Source organism: Mixophyes fleayi, chromosome 12 (assembly GCF_038048845.1).
Source record: "Mixophyes fleayi isolate aMixFle1 chromosome 12, aMixFle1.hap1, whole genome shotgun sequence".
NCBI classification, from domain to species: Eukaryota; Metazoa; Chordata; class Amphibia; order Anura; family Limnodynastidae; genus Mixophyes; species Mixophyes fleayi.
Window position 1 is genome coordinate 16,495,926 of NC_134413.1, and position 27,872 is coordinate 16,523,797.

A 27,872-nucleotide genomic window follows, 5' to 3' on the forward strand; every position below is an offset into this window, starting at 1 on the left:
GATGAGGTGGGGCGGTGATATAGGGCCTGGATGGCTGAGAGAAAGGCCCCGTTTAAAAGCAGATACTTTTTGGTACCTTATATTTGTTCTACACAAACCCTGGCCCCAAATGGGGACAACTTTATGGGGAAAACTCCACCCACATTTGAAGTAAGCCACGCCCCCTTTGTTGCCTGCAAATAGGGATGCCAAAATCCGGACAGTTGGGAGGTGCCATGAAACACCTGAGAATCCAGTAATTTCATGCGCTATGATATCATTGGCCCTGTCCCTGAGAATGAATCCACCCAATAAACACAAAGCATTGCTGCAGAGCAAGTCTGCCAGGCTGTCAGTCACTATCTGCCACTTTAGTTAGGGGAGCTCCTCCCACTTACCATGACAACCTGCTGCAGAGAGCGTAAAAAGAGCACGGCAGACATATTTAATAAGGTACACCCCAGTTATTTCATGCATAACATTCAGCTCAACCATAAAATTATACTTAATACAGTTTAATTACAAACACTGGATTTACTTGCTCATTAGCTATAAGTAGTTGTTTGATGAAAGGTCATTTCTGATCGCACCATAGGAACGTAGCTCAAGCTATTTTCAGGCACGGTGAACATTACAAGTCCCGGAATTTAATTGCTCTCTCGGCATTGGGTGCGAATAAATTACGTGCGAGGCAAATCGCGCTGAAATGAAATCGGCCCCTAAGTGTTCATTTTCAAAACACATACTTACCATAATCACAGTGTACTTACCATAGCACACTTACCTACAGTGCAATTCAATACACTCAAACGTTACTAAATGTACTGACAATAGGGGAAAACATGAACACATCATGTAATTATATACATATACATAGATACATACACCACTCATTATAAACTATATAACAGAGTTATTGCCTTCTGTTTTACTGGTTGTCGTGTCTTTAGGGAGTTAGGATAACGGTACTTTAAATATAATGCAGCTTAAAATAAACTACAACCTGACAATGGCTTATGTTAAGCACCCATCCCAATACAAGTATACCCCTTAATATGCACATCTCACTCACACCGTGTCTGTGCACTTAATGCATTATTACATACACACACTGATAAATACTTTATTTTTAACATTCACTAAAATCACTTTTCAATATATACACAAGGGTAGACAGGCAAACAAACACACAGTACATTCTTCCAAACCATAAACTATTCTATACAACCAATTGCAGACATGAACACACACACACACAAAAGACAAAGGAACAGAAAGACCCCAGTCCCTAAATAAGTGCTAAATGTTTCAATAGCCCTAGCAGTCAATGGCCATGTCACTTTTGCTAGTGTAACTCTGTAAAAAGAAGTAATATGTTTAAGAGTAAACATACTAAGCCTTCCAATAACCTCATCCTCAGAACACACTAACGCAGTAAGAGGAACAATACAGATACACAGAGATGTATAGGGGAGAAAGACCAAGTTGTTGAACCCACAAAGTGCAAAAACAGAAATATTGTAACCAAAAAAGGGCTTCTTCACAACGGGTTATGAACTCATTTGTCCTTTGTTGCTCTCCTATGTGAACGCATGTGATTCTCCAGGAGAATGGAGGTGGACATAAGGGTCACTGAACAACGCTGCCAAAGATACAAATCTTGGATGAGGATGAAAGACCTTGCACTAAATACACATGATCTTACAATCCTACATTCCCTAAACTTCATCAAAACCAATGCAGATCTACGATGTCAGCTAATGCCCCTGTCTGTTCTACCCCAGGATGCCCATCGCACATGTCACTGCTACTGTCTCCTGCCCTTTACTCACCCACCTCGTAACGGAGCAGGGTACTGTGGGCTCTTGGGGAAAACACAATTAAATAGGAGACATTTCACAGGCTGACCTAGGATCTGAAGACACATTTGGAAAATATTTTCTTTTTATAAAAGTCATATTCTTCCTTTTGATACTTTTTAGGAAATATGAATACTAGTGGGCTGGTTCAGAGTAGGGGTACACTCACCAAGTCCCAGATGATTAGAACAAGTCCCAGAATGCACAATGACAAGAAACTATGGGCTCTCCAACAGCGGAGGAACTACAAGTCCCAGCAGCTCCTGGATGTTCCCCAATATTAATCTGTTAACAGACAAATGCACAATCTTGCGGTAGTCACACGTGGACCAATCACCTACACGTATTGAAGGCAGCTGTTTTTGTGGGGTGAACCAATATTCAGTCTAACTGGGAACTAGTGACATCACGCAAGTCCGAGTATAAAGAACCAAGGTATTGTCTATAAGGGAGGGAGTAACTATGTATGTTATTTATTTTCTTCTAAAGTATCTGAAATAAATAGATAATAAACAGATGTTAATAATGGATTTATATAAACAAGTAGATATAGCACCTACATATTATGCATCGATTGACAGAGAATATTTAAATCACTCACATCAGTCCCTGCCCCTACGGAGCACAGAGGAATAACATGGAAATAGAGGAAAAGCATACAAACTCCACACTGATCAGGACCTGGTCGCAATCTAACTCATGACCCCAGCGCTGCGATACTGTAATGCTAACCACTGTGCCACCATGCTGCCCAAAGGAACCAATAACATACAAAGTGGCAGACCTATACCAGGTACAAAAAATGTCCCCAACTAGTAGAACCAGGGGGGTTCAATGTTACTGAACCCCATAGTTTAGGGGAACTCCCCCGCATTGCTATCGCTCTTCACGTCTAGGTGTTGTCATAATGTGACAATAATGTGGAAAAACCTTAAAGTGCAAGTTAAGTCACTATTTGATCAAGCTTAATTATATGGGATATGGCTGTCTGTTGCCCAGACTGAGGAGCCAGATCTCTTAGCGGTCTTGGAAGAGGACCACCCACAAGGGCTAACACCAGTCATCCTCCAATCACAATTACCAACATTACCGATAGAGAGCCAATCAACTTCCTTTCAATTATTATCTGGTTTTGGGGCCGCAGTAACTCCAGTATCTGCTCACCTGCCCAATGAGAGCATGCAAGACCAGCTTAAGGTAATACATTAAATAAAAATAAAAAAAAGGTACAATTCTAAGGACTGTGCAAATGTATTGTATAAGCGTGATATGTCTGAACCGGAGTACAATTATAAACATAGGAAAGAAACAAGTACAATTATAAACAAACATATCTTAATCCGCACAATAAAGTGTAAAAATGTAAATATTTAAAAAAAGAAACAAATAAATCAGTAAATAAATTGCTATGAGCAGTAATACATAAACTAGTTGACACCACCCTGTTTCAAAACTCTTGATAAAACTGTATTAGAGTGTACATATCAAATGTAAACAACATAATAAGTATATACAAACAAATAGTGGCAGATTGTGTTACATGGTGACCTCGTTTGGCCCTAAGTGTGGTAAATGACAGTAGATCTAAGGAAAACGTGACCGCATCAGCTGAGATTTATATGTGGAGCGTATAGAGAGTTAACCAGCACTCCTGCTTATTCTCGTAGTCAGTCTTGTTGCGATCATACGTAAGAACACAAGAAATGGAGCAAAGTGCAACACTGGGTACACACCTATACAATTATTGTGCAGATGACAATTCACGACAGTTGTCACATATTGCAAGAGTGTGTACGCTTCCACCACCATATTTTATCACACCAAAAAACATCAGATCTGCCAATTTGATTTTATAATCTTCCTAAAAATCACGATAGACGGAACGTTGTCTGGCAAATGTGGAAGTGTGCACGCACTCACGACCAGCAGTGTAGGCAGGTATCTATAGAGTGTGCAGAGTCAGGATCTTTGCAGCAGATGTTTATGATAGATGACCACAGATCTGAAGGTAAATGGTTTAGGTAAGTACACATGAATCGGCATGCTCATCAGGACTTTAAATTCTTGGTGAAAATGTTAAAGAGATTGCATCTGAAGTAAGACTGCATTGGTGTGTACCCAACTTTAGTGCTGATGCAACGTGACAGTGCTCCTAAACCATGCTGCCGACTGACAATGCGGTTCTCCTGGATCGGGGTGGAGTCGACAGCGCGCATGCTGGGACTCCTCCACAAGAAGCGGTTGAGGCAGCAGCTGGGGGAATAACGCGTTAGCTGCACAGTGTAAACAGCAACGTTTATTAAATCATATCTGTGACGGGATCACTGATAAATGACTTCTTGCATAAATTTATTTAAAGAAAATAGAAAAAGGGTGCTTATTTATATGATTGCACATGCACTTATTTTTGATATTGTGTATATTTTCATATAGGAAATCCTTATTTCTGAGACCAGGGAAGAAACTCGTTTGTTTTAATCTTACTAGAGAGAATGCATGATTTCTTGGGTATATATCTGATACAATAAGCCTTTGCGGATGGAAGTCTTTTGTTTGATGTGATGTGGGGAAGTGGCTTCATTTGGGTTTGTACCTTTCTTTGGGAATGTGTACTCTGGACTGTCTGAAGAGGGGCCCCATGCTAATTAGATCATGCCTTAGCCCTTTGACATTGGCACTTACTAATTGAAGCCATTGATGCTAAAGCACTAGTCAATATATTTCTTCCAACAAACAATGTGGCTGTTCAATTAAATTATTAAAAAAAGACATAAATAAAGTAATGTGCGAGTCATTTGTGTCATTGGCGTTTCTTTCCTATAAGGATTTATATTAGGATCAGATAACATCTTAAATAGAGAATCTATAGAACATAGATGTTAAAATACAGTGGCTATAAAAAACAATTACATTTTCTTACATCACTGAAACAAAAGTGTCTTTAATCAGTTTTCATCCAAGATTTATACACTGTAAGTTGCACTACCCATCTTGCTTATCTCTATTTTGATAATATTTCCTGACCTGGAAGCGGAGACGCATCCTCACAGCCTTATGCCACCACCGCCATGCTTCATGGTAGAGATGGTACAGATGGTGTTCTGTTATAAGGAAGATGCTCTGTTAGGCTATTCCCAATATAACACCTAACAAAGAGGCCAATCAGTTAGATCAGTGGTCAGGGAACAGGGGTAAAATTACCCCAAATGGGGTAAAAATTTAAAAATTTGTGGGGGTAATGCTGGCGATTCACATGCTGGCAGTTGGATTGTAGACCCCTTTAAAATGTGTAATTACTGTTGTACCAGAAGAGCCTCAAGGGTTGGCAGAGGCACTTCTTGAGCTCCGATGCAATAATGAAGCACGTATTGCATTTGAAAACAAAGCAGATCTGTCATTTTTGGTTGTCAACAGCTGCAAAGGCATCAAAATTGCACACGAGGAGGCAGTCAAAAAGTTGCTGCTTTTTGTAACAACCTACCTTTGCGAACAAGGATTTTCCACACTAACGAACATAAAAACAAAGCAGAGAAATCGATTGGACGCTGAAGACTGTATCCAAATTGCTCAGACATCAAAATGCCCCAATATTGATGCTCTCGTACAAAAAATGAACCAACATCATTTCTCTAAAACCTAAAGTTTTGAAGTTGAAGCTTTCAAAGAAATTTTGAATAGATTCAATAAAATTTTGAATTCCAATAATTAATAATATATAATTTCCTTCCTTTTAAATAGAGGGGTAACGTCGGCGTATCTAAATATATTTGGGGATAAAAGGTAAAAAAGTTCCCTGACTCCTGAGTTAGATGTTGGGCTCATCAAACCAGAGAATCTTCATCCATGTATGTGGGTCTTCCACATGGTTTTCTGCAAACTCCAAGCAGATTTCATGTGAGTTTCCATTATGTCGCCGTCACTTAAAACCCAGATTTGTAAAGTGCTCGGGCTATTGTCATCCCACAAATGCTCTCCTCTATCTCTGCCACTCTGCTGGAGTTCCCTCTTGGTGGCCTTTCTATCACAGATGTTCCGGTTTGGAGGACGGCCTGTTCTGGACAAATTCAATGTTGTGCCTTAGTCTCTAAATTTATTTATGAAGGATAATTAAAGTCTTAGAAATCTCTCCTTCCCCTGATTGGTGCTTTACAGACACCTTTCTTTACTTGTAATTGTTTTGGATATTCTTTGATCTGCACGATGAAGCTCTAGTTTGGACGTGCCCTCTCACAGACAGGTGCATTCATTATGAAATCAACTGAAACACTTTAGTTATACACAGATGGACTCCAAACAATGATTTCTGTGACCTCTGAAGACAGCTTTTTTTTTTTTTAGCACCCTGTACACGTTACACTTGTAAAAAACACACACACACATTATAATATATATATATATATATAAACAAATGAGAAAAAGAAGCGCCAGAACATAGTGTGATATTGCCAAGTTAGAGCAGTGATCAGATTGATTATCAAATTATCCTCGTACCAGATGAATAATATAATTTCGCTTATCTGAGATAGTATCCCTCTGCGAACTCCAAATCCTTCTTATGCAGATTAGGGTATTCCAGACTAGAACTCAGATAGAAAATAGCAAACAATAGAGTAGTGCGTTTTAACAAAAGTGAAACATCATTTAATTCATAAAATTGTATCCATAAACAGCAAATTCATTGCCCGTACATTATATAAAATCAATATACCGACTGTCGGTATATTGATGTCAAGGAGCCAGGATTACCGGTGTCTGGCGAGATCATAACTGGACTGTGGATGATTTTAGTGCACAGATAAGCTTGAATTGATTTTATATAATGTACGGGCAATGAATTTGCTGTTTATGGATACAATTTTATGAATTAAATGATGTTTCACTTTTGTTAAAACGCACTACTCTATTGTTTGCTATTTTCTATCTGAGTTCTAGTCTGGAATACCCTAATCTGCATAAGAAGGATTTGGAGTTCGCAGAGGGATACTATCTCAGATAAGCGAAATTATATTATTCATCTGGTACGAGGATAATTTGATAATCAATCTGATCACTGCTCTAACTTGGCAATATCACACTATGTTCTGGCGCTTCTTTTTCTCATTTGTTTATTTAGATTGTACATCTGCAAGCTGATGTATCAAAGGGAAGCAGCCTAATGTATGTGATTTTAAATATTTTGAGCACAGGTTTTTAAACACGTGATCATTGGTGTTTGCACTGAGCGCCGTTGTCTTTTTCACATTGTTTTAATATATATATATATATATATATATATATATATATATATATATATATATATATATATATATATATATATATATATATATATACACACACACACACATTGTACACTTGTTTTATTTTGACATAATTTCCTATCCGATATATATAATCGGATAGGAAATTATGTCAAAATAAAACAAGTTTTCCATCAGTAAATCATAATACACAAAATATATTAAGACAGCAACTTGCACATAAAAGGTTAAAGCTTATTGATGCAACACATTGAAAACATCCAAATCAAAAACAATAGTGTTTTCCCTCACCTTACTGAAATACAGAGAGTGAAGCTTTGTTGTAGAACCAATTTCATAAGAACGGATTAGTGCCGTAATCAGCCAAGAGGAATACTATGTGACCCAATCAGGAATGAGGATCGAGCGAATCTTCAGGAAAAGGCTCACCCCCACTCTAGGCTTGCCACCAGCAGAGTGAGTCCACATTTGTACCAGCTCACAACCATGCGAGGGACCGGGAAGGGGGGGTTTAGACGGGACACTCACCTATACAAAAATTCCCCCCACGTATATAAAAATGACCCAATTTAGACAAGTGACGGACCATTAATTTATATTAGAGGTCCATACTACTCTCAGGGCAGAAGGTCATCAATCCAGTATGTTTGCTGTATAAAGTCAGTCCTTACCAATAACCAAGTAGGTCAGGTAATCCTTGCCCAAGCTTAATGTGGTATAATAGTCTCTAGGGCAGGGGTCAGGGAACTTTTTTACCTTTTACCCCCAAATATATTTAGATACGCCGACGTTACCCCCTTGATTTGAAAGGAAGGAAATCATATTAATTATTGGAATTCAAGATTTTATTGAATCTATTCAAAATTTCTTTGAAAGCTTCAACATCAAAACTTCAGGTTTTGGAGAAATGATGTTGCTTCATTTTTGATATGAGAGCATCAATATTGGGGCATTCAGCGTCCAATCGATTTCTCTGCTTTGCTTTTATGTTCGTTAGAGTGGAAAATCCTTGTTCGCAAAGGTAGGTTGTTGCAAAATGCAGCAACTTTTTGACGGCCTCCTCGTGTGCAATTTTGATGCCTTTGCAGCTGTTGGCATCCAAAAATATGACAGATCTGCTTTGTTTTCAAATGCAATACGTGCTTCATTATTGCATCGGAGCTCAAGAAGTGCTTCTGCCAACCCTTGAGGCTCTTCTGGTACAACAGCAATTTCACATTTAAAGAGGTCTACAATCCAACTGACAGCATGTGAATCGGCAGCATTACCCCCAGGAATTTCATTTTTACCCCATTTGGGGTAATTTGTCCGTTCCCTGACCACTGCTCTAGGGTAATCATCACAGACAACAAAGCTGCAATTAGTTTCTACCCTTACGAGGCAACACTACAAGTACAAATCAGGGGGAAGAACGACGGCCAATGGAGCAAACAGAATGGGAGAAGGGTCAAGCGTTGGGATCACCCCCCAGCACCTAAAATAACATCACCTACCTCAGATAGCCAAAATGTTTAGAGCAACAATATTACGTCAATCTAGTCAAACCACTGTTTGTGTAGGCTACAATCCACTGACAACTGCTCCTTCACCCTTAATTCGGTCTCGCATAAATGATGACATTAAGTAGAGAGTGAAGCTGTGTTTATTTCTATTACCCTAATGTTATCTTCTCAAGGTCTTTAATATGCAATAAATAATATTCTGCTTCCCTTATAAATTGTGCTTAGATTGAGAAAAAGCCATCTCAATGGCAGCAACTAAGGTCTAATACAGCCATGGTTCACCACAAAATAATATCTCCTCACCCAGCTAGCTCAATAGACAAAATAACTTCTAAAATACTATCTAATCCCGCAGAATGAAATCTCGTTCCTGGATATGTGCGTAAAAACAGGGACATTATTGTCTCTATCCCACATTCTATATACCCAGGCCCCCTCATACCCAATAAATGCCACCTTGATATAATAAACCTATGTGGGCACAGCAGGTACTAATAGGTGCATCCTATTTGCCAACGTTTAAAAATCATATTGAGGACACTTTGCTGACTATGAATGTCAGCACATTACGGGTGATACTGCCTCGCTGTACCTTGAAGTACTACAATTATTAGGTCATGTGTACTAGATTTGTTTCTAATGTATTTTTGCATCTTAAATATTCAATAAGAATATTTAGTAAGAAATACACCTAATACGAAGGGAGAAACTTTATTGTCCTTTAGTCAGTGCTAAAAAATAAGTGTATTTTTATCAACAAATCATTAAATAACGGGAGTTTTCCTGAATATTAGAGGCAGTCGGCAACTGTGGTATATCGCTATTGATCAAATAGCGCCGCCACATTAAGCAGCGCTGTACAGATTATATCTGTCATATCAGTCCCTGCCCCATTGGAGCTTACAGTCTAATTACCCAACACACAGACTCTAGGGTCCATTTTAATCAGCAGACAATTAACCTATCAGTGTGATTTTGGAGTGTGGGAGGAAACCGATACAAATACGGGGGGAGGGAACATACAAACCACAGACTGAGCCCTGCCCAGGAATTGAACCAATGACTCCAGCGCTGTGAGTCAGCGATGCTAACCACCGTGCCACCAAAGCAGAAAGCAATGACTTTTGCATTAAGCATCTGCTTTCATGTTAATCTCTCAGAGGATTGGCCAAATATTGACCCGTCACCCCTATAAGGTGAGTATTATACAAAATCAGTTTATTGTCAACCATTTACTAAACAGCATCTAAAGATGAAAATATATTATGTACAACTGCCCATAAAATACATTCACTAAAACTTACACACCACATGGCTCACAGAGTACTGCAGAGTTACCAACACTGTGATCTGCAGAGTACAGTACCACTCCTCCTACTCTGTATATTGACTGCAATTCTTCGCATCAATAAGTGATGGGTATAGATGCAGCCAAGAGCTGACCACGATGAAACAGATTTTTGTTTAAAAAAATAAAAAATTAAATAAAACAAGTTGCAGGTTTATGTTTTGCAAAAACAGGTTCAACACTTGTGTTTGTGCGGACAGTGGCAGATATAACATTACACACAGGTCTGTTGTGAGGAACACAGGTTACATACATGTAATTGAAGAAGCAGAAGCACTATATATTACAGGGTGGGGCTGCGTAGATCTCAGTAAGAAACTCCTAACAAATATGTTGTGTATTCTACATTATATGCATTCAAAAGACACTGGCTGCACCCATAAATATAAGTGCACTACCCAGACATGGGAAATACATGCAAGGACCTAGCATGATCTGGTACAGCAAGCGTTAAAGTACAGTTGACAACACTCTCCTCCCCCCACCTGACTTAAAGCATGTGTCTATCTGCCTCTCCCCTCCCTCAAGGGCTTCCTCCTGACCGCCTCCTCTAAGCTCAGCTTTTAAAAGCAGCTGCTGAGAAGACAGCAACACGGAGTGCTCCTACAGTCCGAATTACTGCTAGTGGGGACAGGAAGGGAGGGAGGGAAGAAGAACACTCCTGCAATTTCTAGCATTCAGGCCAGAGCTAGAGTACGGTCTTATCAAAACTGCACAAACTTTTACTTGGCCTCGATTGGTTCAGCTGCTCTGCACAGCTGCATTCTGGGAAAGGTGAATAAGTTCAGCTGATTCCAGCTTGGGCATTGTGATTAAGGGTCACAGTGGGCTACTAATAGTCTATTTGATATTTTACACCAGTCTAGGGCTAGGCTATAGACTTAGATTTGTCCTAGAACAGCTGCAGCCCCTCAATAAGATTCCCACAGCAATTTCTAAGCTTGGCCAGAGAGATTGTAGACTGGTTGACAGCGCTGGGTTCTTAATATAGGTTTGGTTTCTAGGTAATATAAAAACCCAGTTCCGCAGCTAAACATGCAACGAGAAGGATGCAGGATGAGCGGTGGGGTGCAAGAGCCCCCTGCAGCTGGGATGATCACTTTAGATGACTTGGACAACATGACGGACGATGTGGGGTCGGACTCGGCGTACAACAGTAATGGAAGCACCGAGGAGAAGTTGGAACCCATGGAGGACGCAGAACAAGATCAGCTGCTAAACTACTGGCAAACCGTAGCCAGAGGACATCAAGTCGAGGTGCCAAATGGTAAGGACCAGGGTTTAGGGTCATCGGGGAACTACCAATATAACCATATAAATAGACTGCTATTACCATAGGTTTACGGTCCTGTCTGTTATCTCACAAACTCTTTGTAGGTCTCCGTCACACACATGCACTAGGAAAACGGATAAAAACACAAGATGCATTTTATTCATGTGTTTAGCATGTTTTGTATGCTCTTTTCATGTAGTGTGCTGTTACTAATGCAATCTATTGTGAGAAATAGGTCACACTGCATTCTAAACTTTTAAACAGAGTATTCATGTTAGAAAGCAGTGATGTGAAAAGCACCATTGGCTAATTTGTCCTGCTTTTAAAGGTGCTAAAGATGGTGCTGCCCAAAGGAGCTTACAATCTAAGAGGGTTAATAAATGTGTGGCTAATAAAAAAAAAAAAATTACTACAGGAAGACATTAGTTATATTGTACTATAGTTGTGTAAACTCATACTCTTATTTCAATCTACAGTAAGAGGGGGAACAACCAAATATAAAGGCACAAGGGTCATGTAGATGGACACCGGTGTCTCAGCTGGTCAAGTCTGTAGACATTGGGGGGGGGGGGGTGTTTAATTCTCTGCGACGTTCAGCTGCGCATATTTCCAGGTAATATCTGCGATGTTACATCGCCGTTGAGTGCTCTCTTGCCCGTTACAGAGGGACTCCACGGCGTGTCGCACTGGATTGAATTGTCCCCATATTGTGATGTTAAACTCCTAACTTAACTGTGCAGTCTAACAGCTAAAATAAAAAAAGTATAAGATTGGGCAAAACATTCACATTGTCACTAGATATAGATAGATTTATGTGTTATGCAAAATAAGCTACGGAATTATGATTTTATTTTTACTGTCAGAAAGGTTCATATGGGCAGCACGGTGGCTCAGTGGTTAGCACTTCTGGCTCACAGCACTGGGGTCATGAGTTCAATTCCCGACCATGGCCTTATCTGTGTGGAGTTTGTATGTTCTCCCTGTGTTTGCGTGGGTTTCCTCCGGGTGCTCCAGTTTCCTCCCACACTCCAAAAACATACTGGTAGGTTAATTGGCTGGTAGGGGGGCATCTTGCCCCCAGGACCAGCCCCATAGTGGGCTATCTTAGGCTGGGTCAGCTGCATTATTTGTCCTTTAAGATGTTCCTAATAGGCTGCTGAGTTCAGTCTTGCCCCCCAGACTAAAATGTGCCTGCCCTCCCCCCTCCAGGTGAGTAATGGATAAGTTTGCACTGTTCATGCTACACAATTGGTTTTAGCTAATGTCCAATAGCATGGCTAAATAATGTGTCTGAAAAAGTGTAGTATATTATATTACATTAATATATTATAGATAGATACACTAGAGGTTATTCTTCTGCTTTACAGTGATTCCTGTGTGAACAGAATGTCTAGTTCCTGAGGTAATTACTCCAGAAATCTCATCCCTCAATACCCATAAGACTGTTAAGAGATTTACCATCATAGAGTCTATTCACTCCACACTGTGTTCACAAACAGAAGTGACAGCTAAACCTCCTGGAACATGGAAAATTAAACTTGCAGTTCTTTTCCCTTCTTTACACAGTCTGACGGTAAAGATGAAGTGATGGCACCGGTCACATCATTGCCTGTAGTCAGAGGTGGACAAAATAATGCAGCATCTACAAGTCAGGCAAACCTAGGAATCCCGGGCTCTCTGAAGCAGTCTGGGCATCAACAGATAATAATGGCTCCCTGGCTTGTGAGATTTGTCCAGCCCTGACTATAGCGCATTGTAAAGATGCTATTTAGACTATACAGCAGAAGGTCAGGGCAGATTATATACTGTGTGAATCTGGGAAGAAACGTTAGAGGTGACTAAATTATAGAACTAGAAAACAAGTAGCGTACAATGCACAGAAGGACAAGCTGCCCCACCACCTACGTACAAGTAATGTATCATACTTTAATCATTAATGTTGCCACTAGAGGGCACTGTTCCATTGCTCCCTTCAGAGCAGACAACCTATGGTCTTCTAACTGGTGAGAGCTGCAGATTGCTAGTACAGAGTTAGGCAGAGGGGCACAACCTGTGTCTTACATTCCATAGGGAACCACCTCTATTGGGGTCCCACAACAATGGCAGAAAAAAAAATAAAAAAATTTGTGCAAGTGGAAATTGAAAATACACAATGGCCCATGCACACATTTGGTGTTTGCTTCTGACAACATTATGCTTTTTAATGGAAATACAGGGACCAATATTAAGCCTACATGGAGCGCTGGTGGATACGTACATAAGGATGTAATACAAAATGCAGCCTCCTGTAACCACATTGCATTTTCATGTAAAAGGCCACACTATGTAGTAGGTGCCTTTAGCACATTCATAAAGCCTCACAAAACATCCTATTGTTTTGAATTACATTATTGCATTTACAAATGTGAATGTTCAAATGTAAAATGGAACATTATCTATAGACTTTGACTGAAAAGTGACAACCGGTGTCCAGATTTTGAAAAGGAAATTAATTTTTACAACTGTTCCTGACGGCAAACATGTTATATAGCATGCATACGTGACTGCCGTCACTAGTAATCAGGACTTAGACTAGCCCTGTAGCTGGAACAAGTGATACGGCAGAACAAGTAACCGAGATGCCCGTGCTTGAGCCGGACGTACCTGCATGCGCTCGAGTTTGGCACGCCCGTACTGTGACTACGGATGAATGCCCCTTTCCCGTCCTATTCCCTCCCTCAAATCATAGGTTGTAGTAAGTGTCCTTTGCGTACGAAGATGAATTGAACGCTGCCGCGTTTAGTTGCGTATGGTCCCGTTTGGGGCATACGCAGATCAAATTTGCAGATTATACGCAAAAAAAAAAACAATAAAAAAAACAAAAAACGGCATTTACGTTCCTTGATGAATCAGGCCCAAAATGTCCCCATGTAGGCAGTGGGAATAATTTAAACTGTCTTAGGACATTACCTGTCCCTCTGACACCCTTATCCAGATCTCCCTGCCATCTCTATATCACTCCTGTGCGCACAGATAACACACTTGAGAGCCGGTATTGAGTGCATGTAATGACCTTGTATGTTGATCCACCAGCCGTAACCATGCAGACTGAATTACGCCGCTTTCCACGGCTCCCTCAAGTGTAAGCTGCCACAATAAGAGGATTTGCGGAAATCGCAGAAAATCTCTTAGCCCTGCATTAAGTGAACAATACTTTTGAATTTCATATGAAAAGGGCACAATTGGAACAACCTATCTAATCTCCAGAACGACAGCGCACTTAGCACTTAAACCAATATATATTTCATACAGACGAGAGGAAACCATTGTCTATTTGAAGAAAACACTGACTTTTTATCATCATGTTACCCACTGATTTGCATTTCAAAAATTTTATAATAAATGAAAAATGTTGCTTTAAAGAGGTTTTCCACCTAGAGAGGAGTTGACATTGTTGGCTTACAATGTCCTCCCATCTTTTGCTACATAAATAGCTTTGGCTTCCTTGTGAATTTCAGCCATGGCTTCAGATCAGCAGGCAGATTTATTCTTATTACCTAGGGATACAACATGCAGTCGTTCTCTGGAACAATTGCAGGGAGTTGTCAAGAGCTGTGGATCCCAGAGCAAAAGGAACAATTCTGCCAGATTCTAAGAACACATGACTGAAAAGCACAGAAGGGAACTGAGAAAATAAGTGATTTATTTTATTTTTTAGTTAAAGAGGCACGAGGGTGACAAGCTAACAACTTAAAGTCATCTGAAGGTAAACAAACCTCTTTAGTTGGCACTAGTCATAATTGTGCCTCAGGCATTTTCCAAACAATGAGCATTATTCAGATATGACTATCAGAGAATTCGCTTCCATCTTTCTGGGTTTTTCATTTTCTTTTGTTTTTTTGAAAGTTAAAACATACAAATATCAAATATAACCCCTATCATGTGTAATATTTTGCTAGATGCACTCTATCAAACACTTCTTTATCCTCTCAATCTTCATCGTACGGTCATCCCCCACAAGCTACAGAAAAGTTGAGTAAGGCGAGTGTTAGATACAGTCTGCAAGATATTGTATCTAGCAAACTATTATAGATAGATTCAAAGGCTCCCCCCCCTAGTGTATTAGCTCACCAGGTGTAAAAGGGCTGACATGTACACCTCCTATTGGTTATCAATGTGCAGACAGGCTGAAATACAACACTTCTGAGTAGGAGATAATCCCAGATAAGTGATTTACACAGTAAATTGCAGCATTGGTTACAGAAAATCTGTCCTATACAGATCATGTCAGTACAAGGTAAAACAGAGCCGTACAGAGTTATTGCTACGTTTTGCTAAATAAAACTGTCAATTCAGTCATGCGTCACAGTGCCTCGTAAAGTCGGACATAAAGAGTCTTAAGGAAGCCGTCGGGACTGTGCACACAAGCAGTAAGAGGGAGTAAGCGGTACCCAGAGGCGGTGCCCCAGTATGCCATGCAGCAATCCTTTACCAGCTTATTTATTCGTTACGGTCACAAGGTTTGGTGAAAAGTGGCTGCTACAATGTGCCACTTTAATCATGCATGACATTCCTGTACTGTGGTCAATGGAAAAATGCCTGTTACTGTGCGCATTAAAATATGGATTGTACACAGAACAATTTCCATACTGCACTGTGATTGGCTGTATGATCAGAGAGAGTTACATCTATCTTCTCTTCAGCCACACAATCAATGGAATGACTATGGCACCGCTCACAATAAGGTAGGGGGGGGTGACGGGGTGACATGCATAGGATTGGCTAATGAAAATTTAGTTAGGACTAAACAAATCAAAATGATATGCACCATGTCATTAACCCTTTCACTGTGGACTGACAGGAAATTCCGCCTTCCATATAGTGGATATCTCCCAGCATGTGATATCACCACACACGGACATGGGACAGAGGATTAGCACAGAGGCCTATAATGACAATCACTCTTTCATTCTGCACAACGAGACTGCTGCAAAACTTTAGAGCACTTGTATGAGGATGGGAGCATTAAGGAGAGAGGTCTGATCAACCTCCATCTTATAATATTTGTAGTTGAGCCTCCAGATCCCTAGAAGGTGAAGAATAGGAAGTGAATGTATTTTCTGTTTCCAAAAAAAGCACCTTATACACTGCAGATAGCGCTTTCTTTTGTAGAAATGAGATAAAATATATTTTAGGTCCATTCCAAAAATAGGCAAAATGAAGGAACAAAATACAGGGTGCTCCATAAGTGTGTAAACACCCTTTTTTAAAAAAAAAATTAAAAATTATAGTTGCATCCAAGATGGACGCCATACTGGCCACATACCTATAAAGGTTTTCCACCATACCCAGATCGCGTGTGTAGACGCTGGATTAATACCTCCTTACTTACCTTACTTTCTGTTTTAGAAGGATGTTTCCACACTTGTGTACCACCATGTGTGTAAGAATCTAATAAATGTAACATTTACACAATTACCGAAACTATTAATCTGCCCAAACGAGCTGCCTTTCCTGTGTATAGAAGGGGCGAAATATTGCCAATTTAAACACTATTTATTTATATACTCTAAGTCTGTATATAACAAGCAGCATTGGCCCAAAACATTAATAAAACAGCAGCCATTTTAATGTACGATAAACAAGTGTTTCATGGTATAACTCACAAATCTGACAAAGCAGGAAGGTGCTGGGGGCCGCACGTGACAGCTCGGAGGGTGGTATGTGGCCCTAGGGCCATCACAGTTTTCATGGTGCCAGGCAAAACAACTAAAAAAGCAAGAAAAATGTCCCAATAGATCTCTAAAATGAACATGCCATAGAGCCCTACTGCCATCTATACAGTGATAGATTAGGTGGAAACGCGCTATTATAAGACATAGATGTTATTAGCTAACACATAGGTCTCTGCTCTGTTCTGGAACACTTTGTAACATTCTTAAATACAAGCACATTTCCTTAATTGGAAAAACCAATGGGCGGCCGTTAGGAGACGGAGGATTGAACTGAGAAAGGGTTCTGGTTTTATCTCCTGTGAATAAGATAATTTCCCAGTACGGCAGAGACGTATAAAGATGAATGAATGTGATGACATCATGTATTACCCACTTTGGGAGCACTATAGTACACAAGAGATTGTTTATTGATATTCTATTTATATACTCCTTTGTGTATATTCGTAGCCTTTCACCTGCAGCTTCATCCTAATGTCAGGGGCGGTCTATGCATATGAGGAGAGGAGAGGACAGATCTACCAGGTCAGTGATGGGCAACCCCAAACACTATGGGGGCCGCAAGGTGTGGCCCTATAACCGTCAGAAGGGCCACACATTACCCTTAGTCTCAGCAATAAGTTAAAAAAACAGTATATTTAATGACAGAAAGACCTGTAACAACATATCAGCAGGCATAGGGCATCCTGTTGCCCATCACTGTACCAGGCTGTCTCATATTGTTTGTATAAAGCCAACATATTATGCAGCGCTTTACAGAGAGTGTTTATTCATTCACATTAGTCCCTGTCTTAAGACGTGTGTATACACCTGTGAATGTCTGTATAAACCCGTTACTGCATATAATTATTCAGTTCTGATATTATTACTTCAGTGTTAATTGGGAAAGTGTGTGTATTACACCTCCTAATGCAGGACTGGCCAACCTGTGGCTCTCCAGGTGTTGTGAAACTACAAGCCCCAGCATGCTTTGCCAGTAGATAACCAGCCAATAGCTGGCAAGGCATACTGGGACTTGTAGTTTCACAACAGCTGGAGAGCCACAGGTTGGCCAGGCCTGATTTAGTGTAAGCTATTCTAGATATTACAAGTCACCTCAGATTTCTGTTATGTGACTAGGGGCTAGATTTACTAAGCTGCGGGTTTGAAAAAGTGGGGATCTTGCCTATAGCAACCAATCAGATTCTAGCTCTCATTTATTTAGTACCTTCTACAAAATAACAGATAGACCCCGATTGATTGCTATAGGCAACATCTCCACTTTTTCAAACCCGCAGCTTAGTAAATCTAGCCCCAAGAGTCCTCTGCCTACTACCTTGTGCTTTTATATGGTCGCAACTTCTAATAGTTTATAATTTACAGTAGGGGTGTATTATTCCCTCATCTCCGGGAAGAGTAACAATTACAAAAGTTTTCTCTATGACTTATTATGACAAATCCACTTAAAAAGCAGACATGTCAGGCCTATACTTTTTATAGCCAACTAATCCTATGCAGTTAGTCTATAATGCCGGGTACACATCTGTGCAATTATCGTGCAGATCACAAGATTCACAACCGTTTGTTCAGATATTGCAAGTGTGTGTACGCTGCCACGATCATGTTTTAACGTTACCAAAGCACATCGCATCTGTTAATTTGGTTTTCTAAACTTTATAAAAATTACAATCAAAGATGGAACGATGTCGGCCAAATGTGGAAGTGTTTACGCACTCACGACCAGCAGCGTAGGCAGATCTCTGTAGAGTGTGCAGAGTCACCAGCAGATGGTTATGAGAAATGAGGATCACAGAAGGTAAACTGGTAAGGCTGGGTACACACTAGAGAAAATTTCTCCCAATGCCGTACCAATAACTATTTTACTAACAACTGGAGAAAAAAAAAGTCCCGATCAGCAGCCGATTCCTGTGTACACACTGTACACGTTTTAAAAGACTTACCCTCAGATCTGTGCTCTTCATCTATCATAACCATCGGCTGAAAAGAATGTGACTCTGCACACTCCATAGAGATCTATGGACACTGCCGGTGCCGAGTGCTTACACACTGCAGAATTGGAACGACAATGTTTCATCATTGATAGAGATTTTTAGCCCGGCTTAAAAAGCAAAATCAAAACTATGCAATGTGCTTTGGAACGTCAATCGTTCATCGTTGGAGCGTACACACTAATGCGATATCGGGCTAAACTGTCGTTTATCGTATGAATGTCTTGATAATCGTCTGAATCAGCCACTGTAGTGTGTACTCAGCCTAAGTGTGTACACGGGAATCATCGGCATGCTCATCAGGACTTCCAATTGCTGGTGAAGTAGTTACAGAAATTGCATCTTAAGTAATGCTTACTTCAAGGTAATTGTCTTAATTTGAACCTGTAACAAATGGAAGATGGTCACGTATGACAATGTGGGTGGATGGGTGTATGAACGTGAAAGATGGGAGAAAAGTCTTCTGGTCAATCAGATTATACGCCTGACATGGTGGAAAGATCCCCGAAACAAATGCTCTAGATTAGGTGCAGACACCTATTCTAGGTCGGAAGGTCGCAATTGTACTGATCACATGATAAAACATGCTTTATCCTGCTCATTTCTGCTTCCACATCCAGGAGGTGGGAGCACAAATGAGGGATTTAACCATATTTCGATCACGCGATCAGCATCGCAAAAATACCGTGTGAGGCAACAACAGACAACTCGCTCCTAATTGAATCGCTCCCCCCACCTCCTCCTTAAAGTGCACAAGAGGTAAAACTTAAAGAAGAGAGGATTACACAGTCACATTGCCCAAAGCTGGTGGTTTATATCTATCCAACAAGAGAAGTGTTTTATAAGAAAGACGCCCCACCCAGTCTATCAAATACCATCTTATGTACAACTGGTACAGCGGGTTTTATTATAATTTAAGATTCCTACGTTAGTCATGGATTACACAACGTTGAAAGAGGGCACGACAAATTTAAAGGAGTATTAAACCTAAAATACAAGATGCCAAATAAAAAAAAAAGAGTTACTGATAATCAAAATATGTATGTTAAAGTTAGAGCAGCTTATCAAAACTTGAACAATCTTACCTCACGATCAAAATTCCTGTCAGTAATCCCATTAAAGGACTCCGCAAAGAACCTCTTAGCAGAAAATGGTTGATAACAGAATAAAGATTGTATTTCGCTGCACAGCATAACTTGACAGAAGTTTAAATGTTTATGTTAACGATATAAGTTACTGTAATGAAAGCCCCTTACTGGATAAAAAAAAATTCTTTGGGTTTAAACTAAAGTGCATCAGTCACCATTAGAGACATTGAGGTCGGCCATTTTGTTGGTTGAACCAATATTTACTGGGAACTAGTGGAATCACGGAGGCATCGATTTGACCAATTGCAGTTTCCATAAATGTGTTTTGGCAACAGAGGCTGTAAAGCTCGTAAATTCTGTCTTGTAAGTTAGTTTGCGATAAATGTATTTTCCCAGGAAAAAGCAGGCACTGGGAACTCTGAGAATCAGATGAAACTCACTAGTTATTAGGCAGCACTTAATGCCAGCATGACCTGAATATCTCAATGAGATTAGCGGCTCCCAGGCTTAGAGGTGCCTGGCGGTGACTGGAGAGAGCACAATTACTGTATGGGGGGGTTTATTAAAAGCTTCACAGTTCAAAAGGGGAAAAAAATTAGTCAAATACAAATAGGAAATCACTTTTTAGGTTTAAGCAAAATTAATGTTCAGAAGAAACGCAACCACTACAAAGCAGATTTTAAGCAGTAAATCGTCAAAGCTCAATTGGTTAACAATTAAATGGTTCCGCTTTATGATCCAAACCCCTGTTTTGTGCTTTCATGTTGTCAGTAAAATTGATAAAAGGCACGTAAACAAACGCGTTAAAAAAAAAATAACTAACACGTTTTCAGTGCAGTTTGATGCATTGCATGTTTACCAACCTATTATACCTGTAGTGTGTTTTAATACATGAGAAATAGATTGTGTCACGTTTTAAAACTTGAAATTTTAGAATGAACTAGCGGCTTTTCAGGTGTTGGTGGCAATTAACAGCAGAGAGGTGTAAAAGAGCCCTTAAGGATTAATGTATGTACAACACGTTCTAAATAATTATGCACTAAAACCTTCCAACACAAGTGTTCACTAACAGTCTGTAAATATTTGCAGCACGTATATGTTGGGTTTTAATGTTGCTCTGCAGATTAGAGCAGTGATGGACAACCTGATGCACTTTGGGGGCTGCATGGTGTGGCCCTCTGACCTTTAAAGGGGCCACACATTACCCTTAATCTCAGTAATAAGATAAAACAATACATTTAATTAAGGAAAGAAACACCCATCTGTAATAACATATCAGCGGGCAATTTAAAAGAGTGTTACAAGCTATAACAAACAAATCAGACAATAAAGCAGGAGCTGGGGCAGCTACTATGGTGTCTGCGGTGGGATACTGTAATGTGAAAAGGGAGTCAAGAGATTGGACGTGATTGGCCAATCTTGTGTAGCTGTACCTGGTCCAGGAAAAAAAAAAAATCACACCGCCCTTTTCAATCATCTAAGAGGCAAACCTTGGTATATAATCCTTTTCTAGTGACGGAGGAGAAATTACAGAATTGGTCATCCTGATCCTCTCTACAAGACCTCCTGTACATACAAATAGCAGACCTGTCCATTATTCTTATGCTCTTTGTGCAATCCACTTTAATATATATGTTTTCTGGGAACTCTATGCCTCTATAGGATATAAACCAGTCTATTCACAGACACCAAATACATAAGCTTCGTTTTTATTATAGAGATGGCAGAACCCATCCAACAGTTGACAAGGAACGGCCGGACAGAAGAACGTCAAAGAGTGCCCTACCTGCTCCTCAGCCAAAAAGAAAAGGTAATTCATTTCTAAATCTCAGCATCGAAATGCACTGAAGTATTATTTCACGTGACCCAAAAAACACACAATAGCAATTCTGTTTTCAATATGTAGAACTCGTTCATTGTGAATTTCAGGAGAATTTAGAAAAATATGATTTTGTGCAGACAACTGTCTCCTAAACGGAGGTGAAATGATTCCGTAACCATGGCGTCCACACACGCTGCGGCATTTTAGAACACACTGTGCTTACTAGAATCCCCCACCACCATTCTTATTTTTCCAGCCCCATTTAAAAAATTCAAAGCAATGATTAATAGTGTTCCACAGCATCGCAGTGTTAAAAGCACACAAATCCTATTTTATTTTTTTTCACTTTCCCTTTGATGAATATTTAACATTCACGTTGCAGAAATTTCCCTAGCTTTATTAAATGGAAATTATGGTTAGAGTACAGCTTGCCTCCAAAGCCATAGTTTGTCTCTTTCCCATAATCCTCTTGTCTCTGACCAATGCCCTCCTCTTAGTCTTGCTAATGGGTGATAATGTTCTCACAATACAACAGCTTGGGGGTGTGGCCTAGTCAGAGGCCACACCCTCCATACTAGCCAAGTAGAAACATAAATCTGCACAATTATTATGAAAGTGTCCATTTAATTATTGTGGTTTTGCTTGTAGTGTGGGGAAGTTCTGTATGAAAAAAGACAATATGGAAAAGCCAAATGGGCCTGTATCAAGATGCACGAGGAGCAGTATGAGCAGAGTATATGTATGGGGTTCATGAAACTCATGAGATACATTTGTGAGCAAAACTCGTCAGGTAAGAGCCAATGTCCAATTAGCTCATTAAGTAACTAATGTTAAAAAATGAGGGTTTCATTGCCTTTTACTAACAAACATATCAAAATTGAAACTTATATTGACAACATCTGCAACTTTCCCAATAAATATGGATGATCTGAATTCTGCAGGTCACGGTTTGTAGGATCTAATGACCTTGCTGTATGTTTACTCCTAGGCTTATACCTGGGCATGACCATCCCAATACTGACAACAGTGCACACAGATGAGGCCCGGACCGCGCTCATGCGCTCCGTGACGGTGGCATATTATATCCCTACCCACCTCCAAGATGATCCGCCTCAGCCAACCGATCAGGAAATAGTGATCGAGGAATGGCCTCCCACCCTGGTCTTCACTAGGTACATCTTCTGCTTTTACCACTGTATCCAGGTGTTCACACAGAGGCGGATGACTGATAGCTCTCCGCACCTTGTAAGAGCTTCCATGGGAGAGAGACTCCTCCAGTTTACTACTGTCTAACCCAGTGTTTCCCAAACCCAGTCCTCAGGGACCCCAAACAGTGCAGGTTTTCCAGGTGACAAGCAAAATAATTATACCACCTGTGGATCTGTTACGAGTCAGTAATGATTACACCTGTGCTCCAGCAAGGAGATATGGAAAACATGCACTGTTAGGGGTCCCTGAGGACCGAGTTGAGGAAACACTGGTCTAACCTCACCCCAAATAGCAGCGGTGTTAATCGTGTTTACGATTACCTCCATAACGACAACGAGAACTCCTACAATTAAAACAACATACTTTATTGCAGGGTTAATGCTTTAGGTGTGGAAGCTGCGCAAAGTAGATTAATACTATACTCAACGTCCCTGGGGCATTCCACCCATAGCTCATTATACATTTATCTGTGGAACACCTTCAATATAAGTTACTACATTTCCCTACACGTTTGCAAGTAAACTTGTCCCATCTTCTGTCATAAGACAGTATAATGGGCAATCCGTCTACAATGTATCCCATTTTCTGTTGGCGGTTTGCAAATAGCGATAATGTCTCAATGTGCTAAAACTGGACTTTATAGCCTTTTTTTCTGCAAAATGATCCAAAATTGTGACCAATATAATCAATTCTTAGAAGAACACTATCTAGGCTTTTCCACTAGGACATATTTAAAGCTGGGGTTATTAGTTAATTAGAAGCGCAGAGTATATTTAGCAAACCCATGCAGCTACTGAACGTGTTGATGAATGGTGTAAGCTGCTTAGAACAAATATTAAGATTTTGCACTTAGCTACTCTATCGCCTTATTAAATAAGCCCAACAAACCGAGCAGTGAAACACAATAGATGGTAATTGCTGTTTTCAGAAGGACTCTCCTCTGGCAAATGACTAATGTTCTACAGACCATTGACATTTGCTCTAAATGGAGTAGTACAGAAAGGCCAGATACTGTATATTTACAGGACCTTATATGCACATAGGGAGGATTTAACTTTAAAACCAAATCAATCTCATGCTGGGTATTCTCTGCTATACAAAAGGTGTTTAATCCCTTTCAAGAAGAGAGTCCTGAAAGGCCAGGCCAGGCATTTAGTGCAGCTTATTCTTCAAGAACACATTTTAAATAAGAATGAGCCCTAATAGTTTTAAAACCCATATGACCGGCGTGTGGCCTTTCCATCTGGCTTCATCCTAAGGCTGATGTAAGTAATGCGTTCTTCAGTCAGAACCCACTTCCCGGTCTTGAAGGAGGTCACTTTTCTATGACAAAGGATTATTGGGTTGCAATAAGACAAGGGTCTAAGTGACCTGCCACAAAGGCCAATCTATTCAGACCTTATACAGAGGAACAAAAACTTCCTTGGCCGCAAGAATAAAAGTAATAAGCGCTCAGAGAGAACGTAGCGACCTGAATTGCCCCCCGCCGCAGGGATAATCAGCCAGTCACCGCCAAGGCACAATTACTCTAGAGAACATCTATTTACAAGATATAACAGGGTCGTGTCTACAAAAGATGACATATTGAATTCATTGGCACCCCCCCTGAATTTAATCACAATGTGCTACAGTTACAAGATGCCTATTAACCACTCTCGGAAACCTAGTGACTCTTCTCGCAGCAATACAAAAATACACAATTCTGCAAAGCTGAACGAATAAATGACAATCTGCAATCTAGGTGGGAGGTTTGGACAGATCTGAATTTTATATAAATAGTTCCAGGGTTGGTAAAAAAAATCTGCAAAATTAACCAATAATAAATGGTATTCATAGGAGGTTTTCATATCTAACATTTTTATACCCTGCAGTGCATTCTCCGGCTCACGGCCCTTCTTGTATTTCTTTAACATTGCTGGTCCATGTGTATAGAAGGAATGTTTGTTATAGCCATCAATTGGTCACTATTTTGTCATGAGTTTACGCAGAGGTCATGTTCTGGTAAACACCACATAACATGGGTGGGTGCGAAACCACACAGGGGTATGTAACATAAGAAAGCGCAGAAAACACTTTTTTTTATGTTGCGATTAGCGACATTTGTGGGTTTTTTTTTATAGTGGCTGCAGATGGGACTCAATCATTTGCCATTACTAGATGTGACTGGACAGGTGCAAAGCATGCTGGTACATGTAGTTTTATCACCAAGCACTGACTACATTGACTCATGATCAAAAGAAAAAAAAAAGTCTAAGTTTATTATACTTTAAATCAAAGCAGAAGCCGCGGAAAATGACTATATAGCTTAAATACAGAATTTAACTGTACACACTAACACCGGGTTTTAAAGCTTAACCATACGATATATCTAGTGGCCTTGTAAAGAAAATGCAATGCAATGGTGCCTCTATAAACAGCAGTTACATAACCCATGTGAAGCACAGTCATTGTTCTTATTATCGAAGAACTTTGCCTATGTGTTGTTGCATACAGTTCCTGCCTCTAACTGCACCGCACTCCTTCACCAATGCAGACAGGAAGATAAAGTCATTCTATCAAACATTTATTTAGAGGGGAGAAGGGAGGAGAGAGTAGAAGGCATCTATGGAAGGCCACTAAGAGCTTGTCTACCACAAGAACTAACTCACTGTCTATCACAGAAGTGTCTTCAAATATAGAACATAAAAAGAGAATATTTCCACATTTTCCATCCTGTACACAACACAAAATACAAAGTTTTAACGTTTAAAGGATTTGAGTGATCAGCTTGTTATCAGGTTTGTATCTCTGTACTAGAAAACAGGACGACATCCCAGACGATCAGCTGACTGCCTTGTGCTGAGCGTGGAATCCGAACCAAAGTTTTGTTTTCATCACACAAGTCTCCCCTTTTTCTCAATCCCTAATATGCAATCTTTCATTTAAAAGAGTTTTTTTGAATGAAATATTGTGCCCAGCAAATAAGAGAAAGACATATTTTCTATAAACACTTGGGGGCAGAAGTACAGTAAATATGCCAGTTTGCGTAGTATATGTTGAGAGAAATCACGCTGTGCAGACAGCAGGCGCACACAAACGTGCATATGTATAAATACAAATGAAAACCCAATTAAACCGCTATGTATTTATGTATGCATTTAATGTGTTTCATTTGTTGAAACTCTTAAAATGCTCTCACACTGAGATTTAAGCTGCAATCTTTTGAAAAAATCAAGCAGGTTTTTTTTTCTTAACATAAATGACACAGGTGGGCTATAAAAAGAATGTTGGTATTTACCATTTTCCTTTTTTTTGTTGCTGCGGCTGCTATTAATGAGTTCTGATTCTGGACAACCATGGCAACCACAGTCATATCGCACATGATGTAGTGAGCAGAGAGGCTTTGTAACGCCCCTCTGAGCTCTTCCTGCACTATGACATCTTCCTTTTCTCCCCTCCGCTGTCATCACATGACATGCGGAGAGATCCGAACCTGTGTAGCAGGCTGACTGTGTCTGGCAGCCATTTGCCAACCAGAGTTTTTCACAAGGGTATAACAATTTATTTAAGATAGCTAAGAAAATAACATCATATATAACATTAGATAATAATATCAGATGAGTGCTTAAAAATGAACTTAACTTGCTATTTAAAAGAAGAAAAACAACTATGTGGGATTCTTGCTTTAATGTTGCTTATAAAGAGATTTTATTATACATTTTTTCTATTAGACATCAAGGGGTAAATGTATCAAGCTGAGAGTTTTCCGGCGGGTTTGAAAAGTGGAGATGTTGCCTATAGCAACCAATCAGAATCTAGCTATCATTTTGTAGAATGTACTAAATAAATGATAGCTAGAATCTGATTGGATTTTCAAACCCGCCGGAAAACTCTCAGCTTGATACATTTACCCCCAGGTGTGCCTGTCACCTATACAAAGTGGTTTAAGCACTTCACGACTTATGCCTCCATGATGTCGCCAATTTCTAGTGATCGGACAGGCTCATTCTCATTAAGATTTCTAGCAGCCATTTCTTGGGCTCAACCACTTTGTGTAGGAGACCGGCTCTCTTTACAACGAAGGCAACTGAGTTTATATTCTCTTCTTACAGAACATTTACTGGAGCGACAAATGAGGTGTCAATTATGCGTGAAATATCCTTGCTGGCCGAGCTACTGGAATCTCCAGATCTGTGCCTACAGGACACGTTTATTGTGGCGGGATACACAAACCCAGCGGCAGCCAACAGACAAAACGAGATCTGGTTCTTAGAGAGGCCGTGAGCTCTGCAGAGGTGGAGAATGCTCATGAGAACGTAACGCTGCCCCCAGTGGACATTGACACTATTACAAAATACAGCATGGCTTCTGTACCCAATCAGGTGGCTTAGAACTGAACGTACCCTTCTCTGTTGTCTATGGGCATGAAGGGTGATCTGCCAACATAGGTGCAAATGCAGAGTACCCTAGGGCAACCAATCAGCTTCGATTGGTCTGCAAATCAGAAAATAACAGGGTAACTACTCGTATGCACCTATTGTTAAAATACTCTTCAATTTCCTTATTTTGTCTTCGTTTAAACAAAATAAGTTCAAATGTGTTTTTTCTGCACAATTATACTTCCATCATTTCAAAAGGAGGCACGTGATACCAAAGTACGCCATGGATGGTAAGGTAACAAGAATACGTGGGCAACCATATTGTGCTAAAACAAAAACAAAAAAAACACATTCATGGGAATGCAGTCCATCAATTCACAATCAACTGTGACATCACACCACGCCTCCGTGAGGTCATCCATTCCTTATGCAGCCCACAAAATAGCCGACTCCGTAGGTAAGCTTTAAGAGTACAAA

General features: G+C 40.1%; 2 protein-coding genes across 3 annotated transcripts in view; one reads left to right on the forward strand and one right to left on the reverse strand.

Moving 5' to 3' along the window:
• The window catches only part of FANCM (FA complementation group M), an 89,955-nt gene that overhangs the window by 46,100 nt on the left and 15,983 nt on the right, over nt 1-27,872 (reverse strand). The window lies entirely within an intron of this gene.
• LOC142109042 (heme-binding protein 1-like) lies at nt 10,515-27,744 on the forward strand. 2 transcript variants are annotated; one of them, XM_075193053.1, is made up of 6 exons: nt 10,515-10,720; nt 10,951-11,213; nt 21,725-21,816; nt 22,477-22,618; nt 22,817-23,000; nt 27,129-27,744. In XM_075193053.1, the coding sequence occupies exons 2-6, from the start codon at nt 10,982-10,984 to the stop codon at nt 27,298-27,300; spliced, it is 822 nt and encodes a 273-aa protein (XP_075049154.1). In that variant the 5' UTR covers nt 10,515-10,720; nt 10,951-10,981; the 3' UTR covers nt 27,301-27,744. The 2 variants fall into 2 exon arrangements, with proteins under 2 accessions (XP_075049154.1, XP_075049153.1); XM_075193052.1 differs by having other exon boundaries at nt 10,516-11,213.

Excerpts from the sequence above, each read along its gene's own strand:
- LOC142109042 (XM_075193053.1), top strand. The coding sequence starts at position 10,982 with ATGCAACGAGAAGGATGCAGGATGAGCGGTGGGGTGCAAGAGCCCCCT. Across the intron at positions 21,817-22,476 it reads TCCTCAGCCAAAAAGAAAAG|TGTGGGGAAGTTCTGTATGA; the intron begins GTAATTCATTTC and ends TTTTGCTTGTAG. Across the intron at positions 22,619-22,816 it reads TTGTGAGCAAAACTCGTCAG|GCTTATACCTGGGCATGACC; the intron begins GTAAGAGCCAAT and ends GTTTACTCCTAG.